This window comes from Podarcis bocagei, assembly GCF_964188305.1.
Source record: "Podarcis bocagei genome assembly, chromosome: 8".
NCBI lineage: Eukaryota > Metazoa > Chordata > Lepidosauria > Squamata > Lacertidae > Podarcis > Podarcis bocagei.
In genome coordinates, this window is record NC_138133.1 from 69,117,881 (window position 1) to 69,145,335 (window position 27,455).

Here is a 27,455-nt window from a genome sequence, read left to right on the forward strand (position 1 = left end):
GTGCACCATAATAAAGAAAATAATAATAATTTTGAAATGATGTTTAAAAAATCTTTTCCAATTTCTATCCCTGTCTTGTGATATAAGAAGTTAATTTCCTTGGTTGAGTGGATGACAACTAATAGGGAGTGGAGTGTGAGGCATTGTTGCTCCTCTGTTTCATTCTTGTTTCACTTAAGAAATTCCATGACATATAGCAATTATATTTACATCATATTTATATTTATAATAACTACCTGATTCATCTATAAACTGAGGGCAGGAGGGGGGGAAAGTTTACTTACAAACTCATCGTCTCTTATGCTGGGGGGCACTGAAACACAACACAAAAAGAGAAAGGGAATAAAAGTTATTCAGCCAAAGCATTTTTCATTTGTTTTTAATCTTACCAGAGATCAGTGATCACTAACTATGCAAATGTAGTTGTAAATATTGAGAACAATGTACATTTTAGAACCAAGAACCCATTTGCATATCCAAAAAAAGCAGCTATTTCACAATAAAATAAATATATTCCAGATAATATTATTTGCAAGATACAGACTGATATACTTGTTTGTAAAGGACAGTAAGGAGGAGATGGAGATATATATCATTTTGTGGGGCTCATCCCATATTGAGGACCTCACTGGGCCCTTTTCAGGATGTTTGGGTGTATAAGTTTAGCCTTGGCAACTTTGTCATCAGCTCATTTCTTGCATATGTAAGAGCAACTTGTTTTGCAAATATTAACATATCATCTGTTTATTAGCTCTATATACCACCCACAAAAAAAGTTTCACCTGCTGATTACTGCATGTGAAGCTGCTGCTAAAAGCAAAGGAACTGTTTTGGAATTAGTTTGTTTTCTAGCCAGTGGCCAATTCTAATGAATTATTCTAAAAATTGATGTACAGAAGTGAAAACATGTAGTGGGCCTAAGCAATGAAAAAACCCGGGGTTTTAAAAACAATAGTTTCCTGAAATATACTTTAGGGAAATGACAACTGAATTGGCCAACTTATGAGTCTGCAGTATCCACCTATAAGATGTGCATTCAAAATCTAATGGGTTCAACTCCTGGATGAATTCTGCTAACAGAAGCAATCCTAAATGGCTGATACAATGGATACAGAACTGGACTCTAATCCAGGAACTTTTAAAACAGACACCTGTCACAAGTGCAGCTAATCTATGGGCCAGAACTTCCAACATCCCTGAGCATTGGCCATGACAACTGAGACTGATGAGAGTGGGTGCAACAACACCTGTAGGGCCTTAGTGATGCGTGGTAACTAGGCTTTTCCTTGCACAGCCTCAGCATCTGACCCTGTGCAATAAGTCACTATCTGTACAACTCAGTTTACCATGTACTGTAGATTAGAAAATGAAGGCTACACACGCTAGCACTTGTAAATAAATATATGACTGTGCACCTTTATAAAAAGAAGATAGGTTACCTATGTTACCAAATTTGTGTACAACAATCCCAGAATTTGGGACACATAAAATCTACTGATTTCAGTAGATTTCAGCGCACCGCTCTGTGTTAAAGAGTGAACAGGGTATTTCCCCTGTGGAATAGTGTGGAGTCCATAAACACACTAATTGGACAATACATGCAACCAAGTCCTCTGTCGTTTGTATGAGCTTTTGGAACATGAGAGCAGATTGCTCTTTCCACTTGAGCCTGCATGTTCACACGTGACGCATTCCAATCTAAAAAGCGCTTCTGATCATCACTTGTGAACGTGCCCTTTAGGGTTCTGGGGCTTGGCTGGCTGACAATGTATTTTCCTTCCAGCGTTCATCATCCCTCTCCCTCCCACTGAAACATGAACTGTGACGGGATGAAAGCGGAGCACATCCGATCCTCTTTACTGCCTGCTATGCTCTCCGGCCGCAGTACATACCCGTGGTGAGCTTCTTCTCCCGCATGGTGAGGATGGGCGCACTGCCTCTGTATAGCTCGTGATCCCGCCTAAGCGCCTGAGCTAAAGCCTCATGGTCCTCAGGGGAGCCCGGGGAAATAACTTCAGCTGGGCCCGGGGCAAAGAGACTGCAGCGGGCCTAAGCCTGGGCACGCACGAATTGCTCGGCGTTTACAACTTGTCCTAGTTATTGCGCGCTATCACAGCCGAGCTGGGTTGCTATGGAGCTGCTGCAGACTGTGCACAGGGGAAACAAGGCTCCTTGACTCCATGAACAAACATTTGCCTTCTTGGGGGCGAAGGCTTTCTCTCGGCTTGGCTAGCCAGCCGGATAAAGCAAGGCGCGCGGAAGCAACGAGCACACAAGTGGTTTAACCTGGGGGAGAAAATCTCCCCGTCGGTGGACAGGCGACCGGTTCCTTTCAATACGCCTTGCCTTCACTTTCAGCCTCGAGGGGGCGCAGGACCGCCCTGCCGGGTCTGCCAATCACAGCGCCCTCTCCAGTCCTAGCCGGTTAGGAAATAGCTTGAGGGTCTCTCCCTCTCTCCCCCCCGCCCCCCCCCAAAAGCCCGCTGCGTTTAGACGGCTGCAAAGATTTGCGTTGGTGATAGGATCCTTCAGGTGTTGCCCACGCTGCTTGCAGCTCCCATCACCTGCAAGAGGAGGGGGTTGGTTCGCCGATATTGTGATGCATTTAGCAACGCGTAATGCTGCCTTGGTGACGATTGTGCTGTGTAGAATTCTTATCTGCCCTTCCTGACAAGCCTCCCCCCTCTCTCCTTTAAGCAAACAACTCTTTGGCATGACCCCCCCTCGGCTTCAAAATAACGTCGACCAGTCTGGCAGGGGCACGTACATTCCATTTCCATGGAGGAGTTGCTCTTTGAACAGGCTTTTCTTAACTATCCTGGTGCAGATTCCAGCAGGTTTAGGGCTCAACAGGGGCAAAAGGTTTTCTCCATAACTTGAAGAGGCACGGCAAAATTTGAATGCAAAAAGGGTATGTGGCCTTTAGTTGCCCCGGATTGACTGATTCAGTATAAATACCTCCAACAATTCAGCCTAGAACAGCTGAGGTTCAAAATATCTCTGCAAAAGAAACGGTGCTGATGACATTTGTAATCAGAATTAATTTCTCTACATGTCATCAACTTTGAGAGTTAATTTGAAGGATTTCCAGGCCCCCCCCCCCTTTAGAGATATGTGAAAATACGGATGGTTTAAAAGCTGATAGTTTAATCCTGCGGAAACTTACTTTGGGCTATGGAAAAGTGAGAGGTGAATCGTAAGTCGTATCAAAGGGTTCCACTGTCTCACTAAAGTATTAATTCTGAATCCCTGCTCCTGATTATGCCCTTATTCCTATCTCTGCTCATGGGTTGGCTGTCTGCCATTTATTTTCTTAATTCATGCAGTCTCCTTTGCGCCAAGAATAGTAGATTTGCTTCAAGTTAATTTTCATAGTGGCCATAATAGCCTGTAATTTATATTTATTTCTCCATATAAAATGGAAATTGAATGTCCAAGATCCCCGTGGGTTTGTGCATGTTAACACTTTGTAGTAAACAATAAAATCAGATTTTATTTTATTGTTAGCAGAGGCTGACAGTGCAATCCTTTCATGTTTATTCAGAAGTAGCCCACCTCCATTCAAGGGGGCTTGCTCTCTCAGAGGAAAAAAATAATCCCTTCATCCAGTCTGGCATTCTTCTTTCCCACCCTTCTTCCATATCTGTGGGGGATTATCAGATGAAATTCATCAACATAAGTGAACAGTACTGAGCCTCTAAATGCCTCAAATCCCAGCTTCAGATTCAAACAACCAGACAACTACAGTGGTACCTTGGGGCACATACGCTTCAGGTTACATACGCTTCAGGTTACAGACTCTGCTAACCCAGAAATATTACCTCGGGTTAAGAACTTTGCTTCAGGATGAGAACAGAAGTCGCGCTCCGGCAGCGCAGCAGCAGGAGGCCCCATGAGCTAAAGTGGTGCTTCAGGTTAAGAACAGTTTCAGGTTAAGAACAGACCTCCAGAATGAATTAAGTACTTAACCCGAGGTACCACTCTAGAGTCAACCCAAATAAAACTATCACTGCAATCAAGATACAGCTCAGGTTAAGAAGTCCATTCACTTCCTATGCTAGCTCTGTTGACTAGCACTTTACAAATGTAATGATTCCAACAAAGACAAATCTTTTGACCCTACAATGAAACTGATATCGAAACCTGACTTTACTGATGACCAAAGTGTATTATTATTTTATAATTCTAAGAGACCAACAAAACACCCACTAAATGAGAGGATATATTCCACAGAGTTCTGGAGGCCCATGGTTAGGCTATTTTAATCATCCTATCACCACAAGGAAGCAACAAGCCTGGGATTTGTCAGCAACCTAATGACACCCCAACTTATTGGAATACTTGTGTTTCCAGAGCTAGGCTGAATATTCTTTTTTCCATCAAATGTCCTCCTATGTGCGCTAAGCCAGCTGAGCTGCTAGGGAGACCAAGAAAGAAGTCATAACTTAGTCCTGATGAGCCAGCTTCTTCTTGCCTTCCAGGTCTTTAACATGATCTCACTGAAACAAACAAAGACTTCTCAGAGCCATAAGTTATAACTGATAGCCAAAGGAAACACATTTTAAATATTAAATACTCATTGGCTATAGTTGGCAGGCAAGGCTGAAGCATGAACCTACAATGCTAAGTTTACAGATGCACCGAATAGCCTAAAAGCATTAGTTCAGGTTCACCCCCCCCCCCAGCTTTTGTGAAGTATTTTTCGAAGATGAATCTTTGATGTCCCCTAGCGGTGAAATTGAGTATATTTCAATGAACAATGCACAGAAGAGCTTCAGATATCAAACACCAAGGGAATAGAAATATGTTTGTCACTCTGAACCTACTCACTCCAAACCCTCCTACACGCCTCTTAGCACAGGCTCCCCTGAAGATCCAGATTCAACAAAGAAAGAATGCCCTCCGTTTCTCACAAGATCATCTGGCAGCAACTTAAAGTACTCAGAAGGGGGGAGAGTAGGCGTTTTAGTGTCTGGTTTATATCACTTGGGTTCGTATGGCATGGATACTGTTGAAATTAATTTCATTCTAGTAATGGAAAAGCACAGGCAATTTGGAACCATATTTCCATGCTGTGATAGAACCTTTTTTTGGAAAAGATTTCTTCTGGCTTGTTCTCTTTGCCCCTTTCTTATGAAATCTCGTATTAACTTTATCATTATCTGCTTCAACATACTTCATGTTGAAACAGTTAACATTGCCATCTTCTTTCTATGTATTTTATTTTATTTTATCTATGCCCATTACAAATTGCCATCTATGCTGATGATCCATAATTTCTTTAGGTAAACACTCTTGCGCTCTCTCTCTCTTACACACACCAACACACACACCAAGGCATTTCCATATGCAACAACTGGTTTGTGGACAAATTGCCACCGACTATGTGACTGCAGAAGGAAGACGAAACACACACGTCAAGGGCTTTGAAGAAACACAAACTCAAGATGAAAGGGAGAAATGAGCTAAGAGAAAGACACATTTGGCAAATCCTCACCATTAATCAACTCCTGCTAGGATACCTGTGTCCCCACTGTGGAAGAACATGTGGATCCAGAATTGGCCTCCACAGTCACTTACAGACAAGACTGTGTTCATGGAAGACAATCTTACTCAGCTACGAGTGATCGCCAAAGAAAGAAGACTGTGTCTAATTCTTGGCACCACAATTTAAGGATGCTGACAAGCTGGAATATGTGCAGAGGAAGGCAATCAAGAAGATCAAGGGACTGGAAACCTTATGAATGGTTGAAGGAGCTGGGCAAGAGGAAGCTGAAAGGAGATAGGACAGCCATCTTCAAATATTTCAAGGGCTGTCACATGGAAGATGGAACAAGCTTGTTTTTGCCTGCTTCAGATGGTAGGACCTGAACCAATGGATTCAAACTACAAGAAAGGATACTCAACTAAACATATTAGGAAGACCTTTCTGACAGAGTTGTTCAACAGTGGAATGGACTCCCTCCAAAGGTGGTGGACTTGCCTTTCTTAAAGGTTTTTAAGCACAGGTTGGATGGTGTTTCCTGCATTGCAACGGATTGGACTGGATGAGCCTTGAGATAACTTCTAACTCTACAATTCTGATTCTATTATCACTTGTAGAGCTTCACTTGCATTCGCAGCACAGTTGATTAGGAGGAAATGTGTATTATCAATCAGTTTCTGTTCCTTGTTAGGAGGATGTAGTATTAAAAACACAGCTTGGAATTAAAGCAGTCGTGAATGAAATTATATTTGTTTATTCTAAACTGATTATTTTAATGTATTTGTATATCTTCCAGATTGCCTTATGTTTGATCTCTTGTGATTTTATTATTCAGCTGCAACTGCCAGTTGCCTTGGAACTGTGGAAGGGGGTGAAATGATGGTCTAGCAATAGCCATCAAGCAGAAAGCTATGGACTGCCTACATGCTTCTGCAGGGAGTGTTGCACCTCTGTCCAGCTCAGATGATACTGCTGAGATTATCAATTTAAGGAGTAACAAATTTTATTAACTTGCAAGAACTGTTACCTAAATTTACTTGGTTTTCTCTTCTTTACCTTTTTCATTTTGCAGTGTGTCTATTAGATTGTTAACTTGGGCAAGCAGGGAGTCTTATCTTTTGATCTCTGTATAAGACTTCAAAAATAATAATAGTGATGCTTGATATTAAATAAAATAATTTTGACTTGATCTATGCAGTATGTTTTAATGTACTATTATGGCAATATCTTCTCACATTTATCATAAAATACTCCTTAAAATGTAACGAATATTTAATTATTTTTAATTTACCATTGTGACAAGAACAGTATTTAAAATCTCAGAACACGGTTGTAAGATGTAGTAAAAACTACATTGAAAGTACTTTATTGAAATCTCATTGAATGTGTCTGGCAAAGTGACAAACACCAAGACAAAGAGTTTAAAATGTTTTCACTTTTTTCTGGAATGTATCAAAAGTCAAGTTTAGGATATTTACACAGAGAATTAAATTATCAACTTGATTTATGGTCAAAATTACAATATGTAATACTTTCAAAATGCATAATTATTTAAAAGTGCTACCTATACAAAATAGAATTGAGGGGGAGGGGAAATACGTTCCATTCATTTGAAGATATTTAGAGACGTTTTAAGTTTCTCTTGCTTTTTGCACTTCCTGGCAGAGCATCTTTTCTGTTTTGTCGTTTAGCAGATGGACTGCTACAGTCTCTTGATCCGTGGAAGGCATAAAGACATAAAGTGCAAAAGTCAAACGCACAGTCCTCCCGGCTACAGAGTCCTCTTTTTTGAAAGGCTTGGTATTTTGCAGGACACCGACATCTTGGACAAGGTTTTAAAGCTTCGTCACTGAAAAGGGATCGGGCAACCTACATCAGGGGAAGAGATATTTAAGATTTGGTCATGCATTCATTTTTATAAGGCTGCTAACTACCCCATCCTGTTTCTTTAATTTCTAGAGAGTTGCATCGGAATGAGTAAATTAATTTTCACTATAGAAATATATCAAGATAGAAGAGTCAATAAAATTTTATCCCAGATGACAAGATACAGCAAAAGAGACAAATGGTAAATGTTACTAATATGGGCCTACGGGCAGTATCCAACTAAACAGTTCCTCTACTGCAGGGGTCAGCAAACTTTTTCAGCAGGGGGCCGCTCCACTGTCCCTCAGACCTTGTGGGGGGCCAGACTAAATTTTGGAAAAAAATATGAACGAATTCCTATGCCCCACAAATAACCCAGGGGATGCATTTTAAATAAAAGCACACATTTTACTCATGTAAATACACCAGGCAGGCCCCACAAATAACCCAGAGATGCATTTTAGATAAAAGGACACATTCTACTCATGTAAAAACACGCTGATTCCTGGACCGTGCGCGGGTCGGATTGAGAAGGTGATTGGGCCGGATCCGGCCCCTGGGCCTTAGTTTGCCTACCCATGCCCTACTGCAAGGACTTTTAGCTGCAAATTGGAACTTTCCCATCATCTCCTCTCTCCCTGTGCAACCCCTGAATCTGTTATGGGGTTTTCCCCAGCCCTCTGGGGCCAACTTAGGGGGTCACATAGAAAAGGACAGAGTGAGGAAGGTCCAGCTAAAAGTCCTTGCACTAGCAGAACTGTCTATTTAGATAGCCCCGTCACTTTCCCCTCATACTTCTTGTGGCAGCCTTCGCTTAACTTGTATCTGGCAACATTCATTACTTAAGGAATCTTTCTCACACATACTGCAGTTTCCTACCTTTACACACACTTCTTCTTTGCTAGCTGACTGAAGAACAGGGCTGCATCCACGAGGTGTCAAAGACTCGTCACAAGAGGGCTGCATTTGTAATACAGCAGGTTTTGCTTGAGCCTGGACTGATCGTAGTGCAAATCTGGTCATCAGAAGTCTAGTGGCAGCATCTTCAGTATCTGGCAGGTGTCTCTGGTAAAATAACCAAATACCACCAATTACTTCCGCAAAGAACAAACTGAATGTGCTGTTTACTATTTAATGCCAGCCATGGCTTATAGCAGAAGCCCATTCTGGGAAGGGGATGCCATGTGGTCAGAACCATCTTGGGTGCTGGCTGGAGAGGTGGCAACACAGAGACTGGGGAGCACGGCCGGCTGCTTTAGACTCAAGCTGCCTGAAGCCGTGAGAGAAGCAGGGAGAGACACTCTTGAGAGGACAATGCTGTAAGATCTGTAGCTCCCTCCAGCTACACTCAGGTTGTATATATGTGAATAAATTCACTAGTCTACACCATGTCTTGACTCTCAATGGAAGCACAACTCTGGGTGAGGGGGTGGAACCCCCCAGAATTTTGTGCACTGCTTGGCAGAGATTGGCAGTTGGTGTGCCACCTTTGTTACAATACAGCTTGCAAAAATAGTTTGGCACAGAAAGGAAATAAAGATGATTCGAGTATGGGTCAAAGGGAGACGACTACAAAAAGGACCAGGTTTAATCCAAAACTGATCTGCCAGAAGCATTTTAAAAAATCAAAACAAACCCCCAACAAACCTGTAAGAGGGCTTGAAAGAACTATTTAAAAATAAATGTGCTAAATGTGTGGCTAGACACTAAAGACAGTGGGTTATATCCAACTAAGTCATACTGAGTAGGCCCACTGAAATCAATAAACTATGAATCTAGTTTATAGACTCATTTCTATTCTCAGTATTAATTTGTTGGTTATCACCCTAAATCTTTTAATCAATAAGTAGCACATGTAAGCAGTACAACAAATTTCATCTGATGAAATGTCTATTAGATATGGAGTTTTATTTCTGCTTTTCCTCCTCTTCAACCCATACTGTCTCACCAAACACCCTCAATAATGCCCGTGCAGTGGTATATTACCTTAGCTTCAACTGCCAGCTGTTTTATGTACAACTTTCTCCTCCGATTCGCATGTCTATCTTGTATAACAATTTCTCGCCAGTTCTTGCTTACTTTCCACATACTAAAATAAAGAATCGCTATCAGCCACAATTCAAACATTTTGCTAGAATTCAGAATGGGGCTGCTTTGTCCTCAAGGAACCTGATCTGCATTAATGTCTTCATCAAGAATGAAGAAATCAGCTTCAATGATAGCTGCAGCACAGGATCAAGGGGACAAGTGCTCTGAAGCTGATATACATCAAAGTATAGGGGTATTTACATATATATTGGTCACTTTTAATCATCATACCCTCTTGTCACAGAGGGACAGACAACAATATTTTATTTGCTAATGTTTACCGTTAATACATAGCATTTTTAAATATTATTTATGCTTCAACCTTGCTATGCTTAATAGTTATATGCCAAATTCCCAAACCTTAATTAATGGAGGAATCCAAAAGATTTGTCATTTTGTAAAAGGTTATCATAATACAAAAACAGGGTATCCAAATGGGAAAACTGGAGTGAAGTTGTAACTGCAACAAAACATGGAGTGCTTCAGGTTTCTAGCTGCTCCCTTCCATTTTTCCTTCCTTCCCCGTTTTTCCCCCGTTTTCCTTTCCCCACCCCAGGCAGCTAACACCAGTGCCCACTAAGGATGTTCAGTCTTCTGTGGCCTGCTCTGGGTTTCGCTTAGATTTTTCTCCAAATAATTTTTGTTCTTCTGCAAATTATGATGCTCCCACAAGCCTCATGGTGCCTCCCATGTGTGTAGATGGTGCCATTTTGGCTACATAAGCATAAGCACTCAGATAACTGAATTCACTACTAGTATACAGAATTTCAATTATGTTACACTTGTACAATGTCATTAGGGGGCACCCAGTGAAAGTCCCAAAGTTGTTTCTTTTACCTGCATAGGCTTTCCACAGTCAGGATATCTAAAATCAAAGTAAGAACATGTCTTAAGTCTCTGATTCTTAATTCTGTTAATATATCTAGTTTCTCAATGCCCATTTTCCTGCCAATGAGTTGAGCCACAAGACACTTCAGCGCAGATATGTCAGCTCCATCAATTTTCTTCAGCAGGTCATCTTGTTTTGTTCTTTTACTTCTGTTTTGCATAAATAGCGCACGCACTATCTGCAAAGCAGGGGTTCTTGACAGACTGCCAAAATCTGGAGCCATGCATTTGTCATCCTCATGAAAAACCAATTCATTGCTTTCGGTGATAGAGCCAGCTATCTTTAGTATGCATTTTGAATGAGCAACAGTGGTATCACAGTCCTCCTCTTTTTCTGATTGGGAACCACATTCTGAAAGTGTGGATAATCTTCTTGAGCGTTGTAGCTTTCTTACCTTTCTTTTAGAGTTTAGAGTGCTAGATGATTCCGTACGTTTTTGAAGTAGTTCTTGGAAAGACCCCTCATGTTCTGACAAGGACTCCTCCGATTTATCTAAACTAAGTGAATTATAGCTGCTGCTACCAGGGGTTGATAGGCTCAAGTCACTTATTTCTTTAACTGGAGGGGTATTTATTTCAGATATATTAAGACTAAATCCTTCTACAAGACTATTGATGGGTGTGATAAATCTATCATCATTTGTCTCAGACAATGTACAGTTAGGAGTTTCAATCAATTCTGGACAAGTGCTTTGATCATTAAAACTATTAAGAACATTGTCAATAAAAATATTAGGTGTATTTGTAGATGATTTAGGCTGGATTGGAGATAAACAACCTGGCTCGGACAAGCAGCCGCCTTTAGATTTTGAATCATCTATTGTAGATGTCCTCTGCTGAGAGAAAACAAGCCTGAGTTTCTGACAACCAGAAATAGGGTCCTCACTTTTTAAAGTACTAGTAGCCAAAGGCTTGTAGCTCTTCTCTCTTGGAGAATCCAAGGCACATTTTGAAATTATTTCATCAAGACTAAGAAAGTGAGCTAAACATGCTTTTTTCTGACGGCTCCCTGAAGATACTTGTTTTTCAGAACACCCCAAAGAACCAACAGAAGCTGATTTAGACACAAGCAATCTTCTGCGGAGTGACAAGTCTTTTTTAACAACTTTTGGTGTTTCATATAAGTCTGTATGTGTAATTGGTTCCTTTCTTTCTGATAAAAAGATAACATTTTCATGGTCAATGGGAGACAATGAAGTGCTTAAACTAGAATGTGCATGTTTTGAATATTCAGGCAGGCCTGTGTCATTCTGTTCGTCTTTATGTTCTGTATCATTATAATCAAAGCTTGGGTCTTTTAATGATCCATTGTATCCACTGTCATGAAATATGGAAGGGGAGCAAGAATCTTTAAAGCTGAAGTATCTTGCACTGTTGCCAGGAGAGGTCAGTCTGCCTCTTTTAAGAATACTGGATAGAATTGAGTGGCTTTCTGACATCTTGTGCTTGGAACTGGTTATGATCTGTAAAGTGGAAACAGCATTTTACAATTAATAACATCATACCTGGAATCTCTGGGTACCAAACAAAACACTTATATGAAGCTATTTCATCAGAGAAGGAAGCCAGTCACCACAGTTGAATGCTGCTAGAATAGGGATTGCCTATGTACCTATTATAAAGTTATAGGAAAAATGCTCCGCTATGTTCATAGTAAGAGGTCACTCAAGTTATCATTTACCATTCAGTTGCCTCCTTTAAAAATACCATGACATTACACATTCACAAATAAGGGTTTTCAAAAAGCTCGTATTGAAGTAACCGGAAGCCCCCGCCATGCAATCTTAACCATATCTAATCAGAAGTCCTATTTAATTTAATGGGGCTTCCCCTTCTGGTAAGTACAGTTAGGAACGCAGTCATAGCCTTCATTTGAGTGATATGGCTTAGTAACCTTGCATATATAGACAGAGCAAAACAAAAATGTGTCTTATCAATAAGCAGTAAAATGTACTGCTAATAGCATGAGGGGCATTAGAGAGATTTCAGATTATGCTCCTATGTGGTATAAAGGCTCTCCTTAACTACAAGCAAATGTGTCTTGAGTCAGTTACTAGCAGTCAGTTAGTAAAAATGATTTTAAACATTAGCTTAAATTGGTCTCTGTTCTTAGTGATTTAAAATCAATCCACTCCGGGGGCGGTGCATTCTGTTTTGCTGCTTGCTGCTGCCTCACCATACCACACTTACCTATGTTGTGCGGCGGCAGCCACAAAGCACCAGCAGCAGCGCTGGCTTTCATGAGATCTTGTGAGATTTCGGAGAGATCTCATTGGATACCGGCACCACTGCCAGTGGAGGCAGAGAGACAGTGAGTGGAGGAGAGGTGGGTGCTGCCTGTTGGTATTCTGCCGCTCAAAGTGGGCACCTCACCTTGCCTCGCCAATAGGCCGGGCCTGAAACACTCCGCTCTCTCCCTAAGGCTTGCTAGTCTAATGGAATTGTTTGTTTTATTTAAACCGCTGACTCTCATGAAAGATCACAAATTATTTTTGCAAATCCACCCAGTCTTACAAGTGGTTTGCCATGCACCTTTCAGGAGCTGTACAAAAAACAAACAAATCCCGTTCTCATGGTATAATAGAACTAGCCGCTCAGTTCTTTGGATCCTGGCCAGTACAGTGGTACCTCGGGTTAAGTACTTAATTCATTCCGGAGGTCCGTTCTTAACCTGAAACTGTTCTTAACCTAAAGCACCACTTTAGCTAATGGGGCCTCCTTCTGCTGCCGCGCCGCTGGAGCACAATTTCTGTTCTCATCCTGAAACAAAGTTCTTAACCCGAGATACTATTTCTGGGTTAGCAGAATCTGTAACCTGAAGCGTATGTAACCTGAAGCGTAAGTAACCTGAGGTACCACTGTATTTGCAATGACTCTTCAACAAACTAAGATTTTGTACTTACCCTGATGGAGTCACAAGGAGGCTGAAGTTAAATAAATACTCCACAACTGTACAGGCATCACCTAGGATGCTGAGGGACAAAAACATTTGCTATTACAAAACATAGCATAGCTTTCTTAGACTTTAGTATATGGTGGGCCAAAGTTTCTTATGATTGTATGGGAATCACAGGTTGTGCAGAACACAGCAACCTATCCCATGGTAGGTTATCAGCTGACAGTATGAATGAGGTCTCCCAAGTCCTGCACTGCCTTCCAATTATAATCCAAGGTAGACCTATAGAGTCTTAAAATGCATTTGTAATGCAGTTACTACCTCCACCCTCCAGTTAAGTTTGTACTGTGTGCTTGGGATAACATTTCATGTGTTTGACGAAGTGGACTCTACAAAGGTATTGTGAATTATAAATGTTTCACTCTTTAAGGCACAAGACTAACACACCGACGCAGAGAACAAACTGACATTTTTAGTGTCTTCCTTGTAAAATAAAAAGGAGGCTTAAATAGCTAAGTTTTTAGCTTAAAGTAAAGACAGCTGAAGGAAAATGACACAGGATTATAAAAACCATGAACAATATAAAGAAAGTAACTAGAAGAAGTGTTATTCACATTCTCAACACAGGAGAACCATCTAACGAAGGGTCATCTAACGAAACGGATTGTTCTGAACTTGCTACTAGGGAGATGGAAGTACTTCAAACAATACAAACATTTACCTAGAGAATCAACTGTCACAGTTGTTGCTATAGCCACTTGCACAGATGGCTTTAGGGTTGTCAGATCACAACCCGGAGGTTTCCCTGTACTTTTAATCTAACACTGAATCAGAAGTTAATTTCTCTCTCCCTATTTCCCTGTCTTTTTGCTTGTGTCTTGTCCCTCTGTGATAGTAAGCACTCCTGATCAGCTGCAAATCATGTCTCATTCAGTGGTGGACTTAAAAGTACAGAGGAGCTTTTCAAACGACTCCTGGAAAGTGGAAACTTACTATTTTTTTAAAGGCTTAGATATATATACACACTGTTTACTGCTTAGGAAAATTGCAAAATGGAACCTCCATTGGTGGCAAGTTGTAATTACCAGCTATCTGGAGCAAACAGGAAATTATCACCTGTACACAAGATACCAGTGTCATCTTCCTCACTTGCTTGGAAGATGTTTAGAATTTAGAACTATGATCCTCTGCTTTAAGTAAGTAAGAAAAGAAAAAGTTATTAGTATAAATGCAGAGCCAGTACAAGACATAGAAGGCAATAGTGTGTGTTTCTGGAAACAACTAGATTGGGATCATAATTTCTTAAGGCACCATCCCCAGTATGCTCTGTTTAGGTGGCCTGCAAATTAATGCAAAAAAGGATAATTGTGCCTAAAAACAAAACTACAAATGTAAAGTCTTAACTTTACAGCTTTCTCTGTAGTGACTTTTAAAAATACTGACTATAAAAAACTGTTTGTCAATGTGTCTGTTTTAAGCAAGAGCATTAGAAAAGCAGGATTTTCTAGTGCAAATGTGTATTTTCTTCACCATCATTTCATCACCTATACCATAGTAACAGTACAATCCTACAGGTGTCTACTCAGAAGTAACTCCCATTGTTATTCCCAGATAATTGTGTACAGCCTCTACAGAACACTTTCTCCTTCCTTAGCTAGGATTTCATTAACTCCATCATTCAGGAGTGATTTAGGGGAGAACAGTGGCTGTGTGAGATCTCCCTCAAAACCACACAACAGCCCTACTTACCTTGTGAATTTGAAAGGCAGGAGTCGCTTCTCATGAAGGTTTCCTTATTGTTAAAATCAAAATACCAGTACCTTTTTAACCTGGGGAAGAGGGAACGGTGAAATGGAGGAAAGGCGTCCAAGGTTGAATAAAAGAAACAGAACAAGCCAAGCACTCTACCAAACATACAATCTTAATCATGAAACTGATAGGTATGGTTAGAGTCAAAGTATGTTCAAATGAATGGATTAACATTAAAGTTAATTAACTGTACTCTGTTTTCTTTTAGTAAATGGCCTAAAATAACAGGGACAGAAACGGGACTTTGAGGGGTTCAGTCACCTTGAGTGCGAAACACCACCAGCAGCAGTTCCACACCCCCCAAATCCTCGCACAAGTCAATGGAGACGGTGAAAAGGGCTCTGCTCCCACATGTGGAGCAAGAGATGGGTGGGAGGCGGCGGCTGGGAAGAGTGATTAAAGAGGGCTTTTAAAAGGGAACGAATTCGCACCCATCCTAAGAACTGGCAGGGGCTGCGCGCAAGATCTATGCAGAAAGAGCACGGCTCTCTGCCTGTTGGAGAAAAAGCAGCAGCAGCAGCAGCTCTGGGCTTCCCCCGCTCCAGCTCGCCTCAGCCCCAGAGCGTTGCCCTAAGCGAGAAAGAGAAACGCCTCCCGCTGCACTGCCCGCGTGCGCCTGCCGTGGTTTTCCCTCGCTCAGTTTTGAACTACCCGCCTTTTCCCAACTGCTGCAGCTTCTCTCCTCCGCTCCCTCTTCCTCCGCGTTGCCTCCTAGGAGAGGAGCTCAGAACGGACGCCACGCGCCAGACCGGCAGAAAGAGGGAGGGAGGGAGGCAGAGGGGAGAAGTTGCAGTTGTGCATTAATTGCAAAGGACAGAAAGTTTTGTGAACTGAGGCCGGGCAAGGAGCAAGTTGCAGAGCTTTTCTCTGAAGGCGTGCTAGCTAACACGCGTCGATGCGTGTGCATTTTTATAACCTGGGGGCGTGTGAAGGAGGGCTTTGGCCTGTCGATTTCCTATGGTTGACCTCCTTACCCCATGACCCACTTCCTTTCACAAAAACTGGATTTCTCTGACCGTCTTCGGTGTTTTTCAGCCACACATGAACACATTTTATACCCCATATTCATTGAGGTGGATGTACACATTCTCCCCCCCTTCCCTATAGTAGATTAGAATTTCCACTTCCCCCGCTATTAAGGAGAAGAGAAATGTCATCTTTCACAGCATACAGAACTAATGTGAAGAATGAGCCAGGAAATCCAAGGTCCAAATCCTGCAAGGACCACAAATTGCAGTTCCCTCACTCCACCTGCAATGTTGACTAGTGTTGACTAAGTGTAGTGAGGGCTCGCTGTGAGTGTATTTTTTAATTATAAGGTTTTTTAAAGTGTATTTTAAATGGCAATCTGCCCTGGGACTTTAGGGTGAAAGGCAATCAATACATTAAAAATTAAAATAATAATAAATATTATTACAAAACATTGCAAGATAATGGAAGTGAATTGCTTTGAACGGTAATAAACGGAAATCTGCCCTTATTCCCTTATGGGGTACACAAGAGCCCTTGTAGAGTCCTTTGCAGGTTCGCCATCGGTCGGAGAAAAATAACAGAGGCCAACCAGAGAATTTTGAGAAGCAAAGCAGCTAGTAAGCCTGATTTTTATTGATCTGTTGCAACAGGGTGCTCCCCTCACACGGAGGAGAGGAGGACCCAGAACCCAGCTTTGCCCTTATATAGACATTTTAAATTGCCCACCCTGGAGTTCAAGACCACCCCCAGAAACATCATAAATACACCACAGAAATCTGAGTGTGTTTTTTATCTCCTGTCTGGCAGGTTACCTGTTATTCCTTACTTGATTGGATACCCTGGGGAGCCTGGTCAGTCTTTTGTAATGATAAATACTTAGTTCCTGAGCTGAGTCACAGGCTCACACCCTATTCATATCTTAAATGTGCCCTTAAGACAGGATTTGTGAGAAAAGAACCAATGGGGAGGTTTCCCACTTTGACCTTGCAGAGAAATATTTGAGGTCAATTTGTTCAGGACTTTTTTCTGTGGGGTTTCAGACATGTGGTTTATATATTTTTGTATGTGTTTACTTGGTACATTTATGAACAGAAGTCTAAAATACTACTGTATACTCCTTAAAAGCTTAGTAGTAGTATTCTTACTATTTGCTTCTCTGTTTTTGGTTTGCTCCTACTGTATTTGGTTTACTTCTAGAGTGTGTAATTCTTTGTATAACTACTCAGAAACAAGCCCTACTACGTTCAGTGGGGCTTACAGGAAAGTGTTTGGGCACCCAACCTACCTGAAAGATACAGAACTAATTTGCATCAAAAGACCCCTTGTGACAAGACACACTGCCTCCTAACTCTTTTTTTCTTGGTAGGGGTGGGAATTGGCGTGACTACTTGACATGAGAAAAATACACGTTGCAAACGCTCAGATCTATTTTTAATCATAACCAGCTTATAAACTTTTAAGAGAGAGTAAAGGAGGGGGCGGGAAGTAGACTACAGTAAGGAAGTAGACACAACCCCTGATAAAGATTTTGGGTCTGAGCTCCGAGCCACAGTTCAAGTTTTACCTATGATAAATGTTTAAAACGTACGTTGCAGTGCAGTGTAATACTGGAAGCTAATATACTGAAGTTAAAACCTGAACAAATTGTTATAAGAAAAAACTGCTCCTTTGAATTCCTATAACAAAGTATTTGCTGAGCAAACCATTAACATCGCAATCCTAAAACATGTCTACTCAGAAGTAAGTCCCACTGAATTCAATGGGACTTACTCCCAGGTAAAAAGATTGCAGCCTCTTAGTTTACTGAGTAATTGCGAAAGATTATAAAGCGCTAAATACGGTTGCAACCCAGCTCTTTAACAACACGCCTGAACTAGCGGGGCGGGACTTGCGGGCTTGCTGTGTGTGCTTCTTTCGTCATCAGCCTGCGCCCAATAGTAGTGCTCATTAGGCTGCGCCCTAGAGCCGTGCATGGGAGATACGAACTGGTAACGGAGCTGGTTTTTAAAAACCTGTTTTGGGGGGATTGTTTCTGTTGAAAGGTGAGGTGATAAATTCCCTAATCAGGCCCTTCCCCAAAAGTTGTAGCTCATTCGTGCTTCCGGGATTCGTTTCCTGCCTTCCGGGATGAGACTATAGATCGACCCGCGAGGGTTGAGTCATGGGTTGGTTGGGGAAGCGGGTAAATAATGTTGCGTCTTCCTCGTGTCGCGTGCTCTTTTCTTTTGGCATACTCTTGCTTGGTTTTAAAAGTAAAAAATCGGCGTAATGAAGAAATCAGGTAGAAACCTTCCCTTTTCCAGCCTGTAACACCATCACCCGATTTTATTTAACAACAAGCCTGAAGTGGACTTGTAAGAGAACTATGCGTACGAAACTCATAAAAGATCTGCATGATTTGTCTTCTTTTTACTGACAGAATATGGACACCCAGAAAGATGCTCCTCCTCCAAAGCAGCAACCTATGATATACATCTGTGGAGGTAAGATCATGTCATGCCTAACTGGTAGGAGTTGTGTGGTATAGCTTCTTGGTAAGGTGGTTGTGCCATAGAGTGTTGCTGAAAAAGAGTTTTGTCTCATATTCATGCAGTCTGTCATTAATTGCATCTTAGAATTCTGTAGGTTTAAATGAGAGGGAGGGAGATGAAGATGACACAAGTGTCTGTTGCTGCTTTGTTTGGGGTCTCTGCTCCCCACCACAGGGCCATTGGCTACCAACTGTCCTGTGGAAAGGAGTATCAGATCCCAGCTTGTGCTCCAGTGGAATTAATTTTATTGGTGTATCTGTTGTATTTTATAAATGCTCTAGGCCACTTTGAGGACTGGTGAAAAATCAAAATATAAAATATAAATCTTCTATATAAATATTGAACTCAGATATTGAACTCAGTATTGAACCATTCTAATTTGACGAACTCCAATATGAAATGTTAAGAACCTTTCATAATTCTAGTGTAAATTAATTTATAAAATACAGTGTGAATATAGGTTTTCTGGCCTCACAATCTAAAGGAGGAGTAGAGGGGTTTGACAGAGCGGCAGGGCTGGAGCTACAACTGTGATTTAGGGAGCAATCCTATGCACACAAAACTGGCATAAAATAAGCTGTTGTAGTTATACTAGTTCCAAACCCTGTTCAGTAGCAGGACTGTTTTTGCTCTGTCGAAAACAGAGGGGAAACAAGCCTTTAAAATGGTGTTCTACACTGGATTGCCAGGTCACAAGACCAAGCTGGGCAAGTTTAGGATCCAACCGAACCCACCTTTTCTGGTTGCAGACCTGGAACACCCCTATTTTTGAACCTACATGGGCCTCGGCTCAGCTCCAGCTCCACCAAGATGAGCAAGGTACACTGTTGTATCTTCAGCTGAGCTAGGAATTAGCCAGCTGAACCAGAAATCTGTATTGTAAACAGCTAATTGCAGCATGTCTTGCCATAGGATTGCCCCCTAAATCTGGATCATGTCAGTGCCGTAATATGATGATAGTAGGGTCAGTCTGGGATTCAGAGGATCCTAGGCCAGCTCAGCCCCTACCTGGAATGTTCTAATTCAGGGTTTTCTGCCAGCTGCTGGTGGCAGAATCTCCCCCATTAGCACCTCCACCTGCATGTTCAGGTCGAATGGAGAGTTGTGTGCCAGCAGTGATGCATCACTCGACAAGTACAGGCCAGTAGGGCTGGGCGGAGGGACACCTCCACTCAATCCAACTTTCCCCTTAACCCCTCAGGACTTGGATTGCAGCCTAACTTCTCTAACATTTTAGTAAAATGAGTTAGCTAGACTCTGTTCTTTTCAATAAAATGTGACATTGTTTATAATATTTTGTGTGTTATAATAAAAGGACAGTTTTTCTCACACATTGTTAAGCTTTGTTCTCATTGCTTTGTTTCAATTTTCATATATTTTTTTATATATATTTTCAGAATGTCACACAGAAAATGAAATAAAAGCAAGAGATCCCATCAGATGCAGAGAATGTGGATACAGAATAATGTACAAAAAAAGAACAAAAAGATGTATCCTTCTATGTGGGCCTGTTCATTGCTTGATTATTGCATGCTGATCCTAACTACCTGAACTTTTAGAATTTGTTTAGAGTTGCTGTAATGTGATGGCGTAATTTTACACTAATAAAGGTCTACAAATCTCATCAGTACTGAAAATACTTGTGCTGCAGTACTTTGATCCACTTTATATATACAGATACTCTGGTTGGTAAGTGTGTTCTTTGCCTGCCTTTCATTATACACAGCTTGGATGGATTAGTCATATTGTGAAATGTCATGTGTAAACTGGTCAGGCATAATTATTTTCAACTAAGGTTGTTACAACACATAGCACCATACTTGTGCATATGTATATACTGTATCCTAGTGGCTTTTAATTGCATGTCAGTGCCGTTGCATTCAGTGGTGTTTAAATAGATCAGGGGTTGTGAACCTGGTCCCTACCGCCCACTAGTGGGTGTTTCAGGATTCTAGGTGGACATTAGGGGGTTCTATGGCACAAGCTGAATCCTCCTATTGAGCACTGGTGGGCAGTAAGGAAGTTTTACCATCGAGAAAGATGCATTAGTGGGCGGTAGGTATAAAAAGGTTGACTACCCCTGAAATAGAACAGCTGATTGCAGAGGGAGATGTGAAAGTTACACCTTGAACATTGGAAAGAAGCACAAAGCACAAACTTTCTGCTTCTTGCTTATGCCTCTTGTTGAAATGTGTTAGGAGCGTGAAATAATTGCTTGCATAATGCATATAACTAACCGTTGTTTTTTTCTCATGGTCTCCAGATTTTTTCTTTAACTCTACTATAGTGGTTGTGTTTGATGCCCGATGAAGAAAACAGAAGATGCATCTGGTTTATGGCAATGTACTTTATTCATGTTAGACTTTGATTTTCTTATGGGCAAATGCATTCTTCCATTCTGACAGTGTGTAAATTATTCTGTTATGACAATAAAGTTTTATTCCAGTACTTGGTTGACATTTTTGCCAGTAATGAAATCTGAGAAAACTTTTTTAAATCTTTTAAAGTTCTATATTATCACCCACTACCATAAAATCTAATTCTCTTCCTAACTGGGAACGAAAGGGATACTATTTTATGTTAATAATGATCCCATTTCTTTGGAACAGCTGGCAACTAATACAGGAAATCTGAATTTCGAGTGGCTCCAGAAACACCAATGACAACATTTGTTATTGGACGCAGGATTGAAAACACAGGCTAGCCAGCCATTAACATGGTTAGAGAATTTAATATCTATGTGTGACCATGTAAGGGTATGGTGTTATTAATTTATGGAGGATTTGTAAGCAATTTGATAGGCCCTCTAGAGGGATTATGGGAGGGTATGAGAGACAGTTGTGAATGTGACTGGACACCACTTTAGACAAACCAGTTAAATCTGTCTCAGCATATGTTTGGGAAAATTCTATCAAGATAATCCATAGATGGTATAGGACACTGGTGCAATTACCTCATATGACATATGGATTTGCACCTTCCGTTTGGGAGGGATGCAATCACAGGAAAACATGTCCCCTTTGGTTGTCTTTCTCTATAGGTAAAGGGACCCCTAACTGTTAGGTCCAGTCGCGGACGACTCTGGGGTTGTAGCGCTCATCTTGCTTTACTGGCTGAGGAAGCCAGCATACAGCTTCCGGGTCATGTGGCCAGCATGACTAAGCCACTTCTGGCAAACCAGAGCACTACACAGAAACGCTGTTTACCTTCCTGCTGGAGAGGTACCTATTTATCTACTTGCACTACGTGCTTTCAAACTTCTAGGTTGGCAGGAGCTAGGACCGAGCAAGAGGAGCTTTCCCTATAACCCAGGGTTATTGATGGACAATACGTTTGGAAGTACCACAAATTATCCAGGAGCATGTGGATTTCACTGCTTAGTGTAGTGGTTATGAAAGGGAAAAAGAAACCACACACACATTTTATGCTGTTTGATGGTCATTTATTACATTAGCCAACAAATCAGGTTTACAAAACAACTTATCACCAGTATCATCACAAATTTGGATGTCATTATATTTCTGCTCTGAAATTTATCCTTGAATATCTCAATCTCTTGGCTGAAGGAAATTGTGACATTATCTTGGCAATATACTCTGTAAGAACAACACAGGCAAGACTATGTATAAGAATGAATGTGATTACTTACCTGGCTTCTGACACGGGGGGGGGGAGTTGTTTTTTTTATTTCTTGTTATAGTCAATTTCTATTTTGTGACTTTGTACAATATGTATATCATTGAAAAACAAATTAAAATAGTTAAAAATTCATTTAAGGTCTAATGTGATTGTAGCATCTACGGTAAGTCAAACAAGTGGCTAAATCTAGTTGACAGAATCTCTTATGTCTGAGGGGATGGAAAAAAGCATGGGGTGATGATAGTGGGGTCAGAACCAGGTTAGTATAATGGTTAAAAGTGTAATCATGGAGCTCAAGGTTCAAATGCTTGCTTGGCCTTGAAGCCCTCTGAGGGCATCAGATCTATTTTTCCTTAGTTTTGTGTACTTTGCAGATACCTAATAACTTGTCCTAAATGCCCTGCCATCTGATGGTGCAGAAATAATACAAATTGCCACCAGCTGAGTGAAGGACCAATGATTTTCTCCATTTACTGTTCCTATGCCATCAATTTCCAGCAAGCAGATGGAGGAAAGCTGGATCTCTTTTTTTTCTATTTTGTGTTAAATTGCAGCGTAACCCTGACATCTACTCAGAAATAAATCCTGTTGAATTTAATTGAGGGTTAGGCTAAGGCTGCAACTCTAACTCCACCTAGTAGTGTGAGGCCCCACTGATTTAAATAGGATTTGCATCTCTGTGTACAGGGTTAGAATTGTGCTACTACTTGTGTATTCCATTGTGCAGGTATCTTGTTTGCCTCCTTGAGCCTACTAATGAAAAGCCACCTTTAAGGTGGCATATCGGTTGTACTGTTCTTATAGCAGAAGTTTGGTCCTGGGTGGTGTTTTTTTATTTATTATTAATTATGATGCTTTTTAGTTGCTGAACTTCATTGCTTTTATTGCCCGTTGCTTTTGTTCGGCGAGTGTAAAACATGGTGGGATTGGGATATATTTAGAACAAATTCAATAGACAAGAAGACGAAACATTAAACCGTTTTTAGATGTACGCTTTAATGAAGTGCGGGAGGAGGGGAACGAGCGCCTGCCTTCACAACGTTGGCAAGCCGCCCTTTCCAGAGCGACGGCGGTGGCGAAGCAGCGTCTCCTTAGCAACCGCCCCGCGCGGCCCTCGGTGAAGACTGCCTTCCTCGGGCGACTGCGCTGAGGTGGTGGTGGGCCGCTCGCCTTCTGCGCGTGCGCTTGAGGGGGTACGTTTTGTTGCTCGAGCGAATTCTATTTAAAAAGTGGCTCTCGGCGGGGCCACCTGTAGGGTTTCCCTCAGCGGCGCCGGTTCAAGGCCGCTCCGAGCGGCGAGGGGCGGCGGCAAACGGTTGCTGGGGTCTCTCTCCTGTGGAAAGGACGTTGGAGTGGCGGCGTTCGCTGGGGAAGGAAGCAGGTAGGAGCGTCCGGTGCCGGGTAGGGGATGCTGTGTGTGGCCGTTTGAGGATAACGGCAGGAGGAAGAGGGAGAGCGAGGAATCGCGGAGGATGGATGGGGAGGGCTGTGGGAGATCGGGGGGGGGGCGAGTCTAGGGTGATGCAAACGGGGAAGGTGCGATGATGCTGAGAGGCAGCTATAACTGGCAGAACAGGTTTCATAGGGGGGCAAACAGGTGGTGGTGCCAGTGTATGTTTTTCTTTCTTTAAAAAAAAATCTGATTTTCTCTCCAGTAAGTTCAGGGTATGCTTTTCTCTGTCTTCACAGCAACCCTGTAAGGTAGAATAGATTGTGGTGGTAATTGGCATGAAGTCACTCAGCTACATGGGTGTAGCCAGATACCCCCCCCCCAATCAAGTAAATAAATAAAAATGCTCAAGTAACTGACCAATCGTGTCACATGGAGCTCAGTTCTGCCCCCCAACATAAATCCTGCCCCCCCCAACATAACTCCTGGCTATGCCCGTTCTCAACTATATGGGTATTTGAAACTTCAAAAAGCTTCAACGATATATATTAAATGGGCAGCATACATGCACCACTGTTATCTTTCATGCTCCTTTTCCTACCCCCATGGGCGTAGCCAAGGGGGGCAGCTGCCCCCCAATCAATTAAAATCAATACAAATTTGAGGTTCTGTCCCCCCTAACAAAAGCCCGCCCCCTAACCAAAATCCTGTCTATGCCCATTCCTCCCACCACCACCCTCATTGCTCTAAGGGTGAACAAAGGGGTGTGACTGCTGTTGCTAAGGTCAGTTGTTGATTTTTGTGGGAACTGGGGCTAAGCCTGTAGAAATTACTTTGATAAAGAGGCGCTGGCTAGGCCCTTAAAATACTCATGGTACAGGTCCCTACCACAAATTCGTATGTGCTGCTTTATACAGATGGGTTCAAATTTAGACCTCTGGGCACATTTAGATGGTTGGTGGCTGGAGTCTTGCCAGCTCTGTGCTTTAAATCTATGCCCAGATGTCCTGTAAGCAAATAAAAGCATTTTATTTTTATTTTTTTATTTTAAAAAAAAGGAGAGGGAAGGAGATTGGGGGCCCAACACAAATGATCCAGTCATTTCAGACTTTCATATAGAATAAAGCAGAATACCTTCAAAATGTTGTTATTTTGGGAGCTTGCTGCATGTACTGAAAAAGTGAGGCTTGTTTCCATGGTCTTGTGAAACTGCGTAGGGCAGGGCCTAATTTCAGGAGATGGTGATCTCCTGAAATTTCTGAGCTTTGGGGCTCACTTCAGTACATAGCAACAGTTGCTAGTGGATTATTTATTTATTTGTTGCAACCTGTTCCTTTTTTTTAACTGTAGAGGGCATTGTCCTTGAATTATTCTTTATAAAAAACGTATTTCCCCATTACAGTGCTGAAATTGTGTTTTGATGCTACGTGTTAGGCTTAAATGATTCTTGTTTTATTTTTTATGTTTCAAAATGGGGATGGGTCAAAATTTTCTGGCATTCCATTTTAATGGGAAATTAGAGGGTTTGTTTGTTTTTTAATTGATGCTGACATTTTGCACTTGATAACCTGTACACAGTAAAATACTCAGTTTTCTTATAAACTGTAGCATTATAAACCATGTTCAAGAAATGAGCTTGTAGGTATTCTGTATGATTTGCATAAGGAGAACAGAAGGTACCGGTAAATAATGTGGAAGATCTCTCACAACAGATAATTCACAAATACACAATGTTCTCTGAACCTATGATTCTCTAAGATCATTAGTCACATAATTTGCAGACAAAATTCAATCAATGGATTTATTTATATGCAAAAGGATCTGAGAATAATTCTCACAAATAGGATTATGTTCAGTTAGTCTGTGTTATGGAAAAAAGTTTGACATTCAGATGGCTGCCAAGTCTGCACTTGGTATGTTGTAATAAAAAGCAACTGTTATTGCAAATACAAATAAGAAAACAGTGGCTGCAAAGATTTAGAAACAAAAACAGAATTATACATGTGAAAAATTCTGCTGAGAAAATTCTTTTCACTTAATCGTGTGTTTTTTCTAGCAGTAGCTATTTATACATATAAGCATTCATGGTGCATAAAGTACTACCCACACAGAAAGTCCTGGTCCTATAAATTGTTCCATTTCAATGGACTGAAGCTAGAAGGATTTAAAACAGGTGCACAAGCAAGTATGTTTGAAGTAGTTCGCAGGGTCAAAAATTAAGGCTGCAGTCTAATAATCTTCTGTAACTGAAAAGTGTTTGCAATGTACATAAGAGATTATAACACATTATTCAGTGAGCTTATGTAATTTCAAAATATATATGAATAGTGGGAAAATTTAAATATTACCTTTTATATTTCTAGTTATGAGTGCTGACCAAGTTTCATGCTTGTTAAGCCAAGGAACAACAAAAACATATCAAATTCCTATTGAGCATCTGGACTACAAATTCATTGAAACATGCAAAGATGTTAAGCATTTGGAAAAGATTCTTAAGATATTAAGGTAAACATTTAAATTACATATTTATTTTATTATGGTTTACATATTTTTATTCATATTAACTAAACATTAACTAGAAACTAATAAGGCTATCACTTCTTTTGTAGACCTTGTCAGAAAACTTGTTTAAAAGCTAAATATTGTCATAATTTTAAATAAGTGAAAATAGTTTAGTCTTGCTAGCATGGCATTAGTATAACATAAATTGGTTGTTTGGACTGAGAAAGTGATCTATTTATACTAGCTAAGGCTGGGATATTCAGATTTAAGATTTTACAGACCTTTTGGTCATGCAGAATTGAGCCATTGAATGGTTATTGAGCTTAAAAAAGCAATACAAAAGCAATACAAAATGTAGCAATGTCAGCTGTAAACTATTTACAAGTCTAGAGCAAATCAAACAAAAATAGTGGAAGTCTTTATCTCAGAAGGGGTGTGTGTGTTATAACAGCTCCTGAAGTTAATATTTATGGTTTATGCTTTAAAAATTGCTATTGGTGATATCTAATGCTGTATGTGTGGAGGTCCACTCATCCAGCAGAACTTACTCTTTCTCTGCACTCTCTCTCGAGTTTTCCCTAACCTGTCATAGCATATTTTCAGGATGCATGGGGGCTACAGGGGACAGAAGAGAATTCCTGTTGTGCTTACAGAAGTTCGTATAATGTCACATTTATTAATTTTTAGATCTGGTGAAGAAGGCTTCTATCCTGATCTTGTATTATTTTGTGAAAAACGCATTGAGTCTTTGGCTCCAAATAGCAGAGCTCTGCGAAGAGATAAACCTGCAGCGACTGCTTCTGATTTTACTACTGAGGAATGGAAAGAAATAGAGAATGAAATGAAGGTATTGCACTTCTTCATTCTGCAGCATGCTAATTTTGTATGTGACTTTTAAATAACAAATAGTTGTTGCCTGGTAAAAAAACAATTTCAGATTTTGAAATACGTTTATGTTTTTGATTTCTTTCAGAGCTGGATTACCGAAATGAAAGAAGATGAGTATAAAATGCGGTATGCTACAACGGAAGTATTCAAGGAAAAAGTGGAAAATTTGCCACCAGTTCGTAGTTCAGATAGCTCTCTTCCTTCTAGACAGGTGGGAATCTGTGTTTCTATACAATATTCAGTATCATATATTTTTTAATGTGTTGTTGGCATCTGACTACCGTATTTTTTGCACCATAGGGCGCACCGGACCATAGGGCGCACCTAGTTTTGGGAGGCGGAAAACAAGAAAAAATTATTCTGAACCCCAGAAGCCAGAACAGCAAGAGGGATCTGGCTTCTGGGATACCGTGTGGCTGTTCTGGCTTCTGGGGTAACCGCGCCAAGCCTCTTCAGGGCAGCGGGATGAAGGCTCGCCCTGCCCAAAGAGGCTGCGCAGGG

The 27,455-nt window shown here is 41.1% G+C and overlaps 4 protein-coding genes across 15 annotated transcripts in view; 2 read left to right on the forward strand and 2 right to left on the reverse strand.

Moving 5' to 3' along the window:
* RGS22 (regulator of G protein signaling 22) overlaps positions 1-2,524 on the reverse strand; it is a 75,566-nt gene extending 73,042 nt beyond the window's left edge. Inside the window, exons 1-2 of the mRNA XM_081204351.1 lie at positions 1,893-2,524; positions 285-313 (exon numbers count right to left, since the gene is read on the reverse strand). Of these exons, the coding sequence (XP_081060477.1) occupies positions 285-313; positions 1,893-1,917 (54 nt within the window). The 5' untranslated portion in view covers positions 1,918-2,524. The remainder of the gene's footprint in view (positions 1-284; positions 314-1,892) is intronic.
* A 4,282-nt stretch (positions 2,525-6,806) lies between these two features.
* On the reverse strand, positions 6,807-16,384 carry FBXO43 (F-box protein 43). Of its 10 annotated transcripts, none has more exons than XM_081205387.1 (7): positions 15,294-16,384; positions 14,340-14,413; positions 13,231-13,299; positions 10,277-11,790; positions 9,338-9,440; positions 8,231-8,416; positions 6,807-7,354 (listed from the first exon to the last, which is right to left on the reverse strand). In XM_081205387.1, the coding sequence occupies exons 4-7, from the start codon at positions 11,764-11,766 to the stop codon at positions 7,106-7,108; spliced, it is 2,028 nt and encodes a 675-aa protein (XP_081061513.1). In that variant the 5' UTR covers positions 11,767-11,790; positions 13,231-13,299; positions 14,340-14,413; positions 15,294-16,384; the 3' UTR covers positions 6,807-7,105. The 10 variants fall into 10 exon arrangements, with proteins under 10 accessions (XP_081061513.1, XP_081061506.1, XP_081061510.1 ...); XM_081205380.1 differs by lacking the exon at positions 14,340-14,413 and adding an exon at positions 14,973-15,052; XM_081205384.1 differs by adding an exon at positions 14,973-15,052 and having other exon boundaries at positions 13,231-14,413.
* A 1,520-nt stretch (positions 16,385-17,904) lies between these two features.
* On the forward strand, positions 17,905-20,983 carry POLR2K (RNA polymerase II, I and III subunit K). Of its 2 annotated transcripts, none has more exons than XM_081205398.1 (4): positions 17,905-17,992; positions 18,424-18,487; positions 19,933-20,025; positions 20,823-20,983. In XM_081205398.1, the coding sequence occupies exons 2-4, from the start codon at positions 18,427-18,429 to the stop codon at positions 20,843-20,845; spliced, it is 177 nt and encodes a 58-aa protein (XP_081061524.1). In that variant the 5' UTR covers positions 17,905-17,992; positions 18,424-18,426; the 3' UTR covers positions 20,846-20,983. The 2 variants fall into 2 exon arrangements, with proteins under 2 accessions (XP_081061524.1, XP_081061523.1); XM_081205397.1 differs by having other exon boundaries at positions 17,912-18,046.
* A 2,367-nt stretch (positions 20,984-23,350) lies between these two features.
* SPAG1 (sperm associated antigen 1) overlaps positions 23,351-27,455 on the forward strand; it is a 29,135-nt gene continuing 25,030 nt past the window's right edge. Inside the window, exons 1-4 of one of the 2 annotated variants that reach the window (XM_081204458.1) lie at positions 23,351-23,367; positions 25,928-26,069; positions 26,754-26,913; positions 27,040-27,165. In XM_081204458.1, coding sequence (XP_081060584.1) covers positions 25,930-26,069; positions 26,754-26,913; positions 27,040-27,165 — 426 coding nt within the window. In that variant the 5' untranslated portion in view covers positions 23,351-23,367; positions 25,928-25,929. The other variant, XM_081204457.1, reaches the window with a different exon arrangement.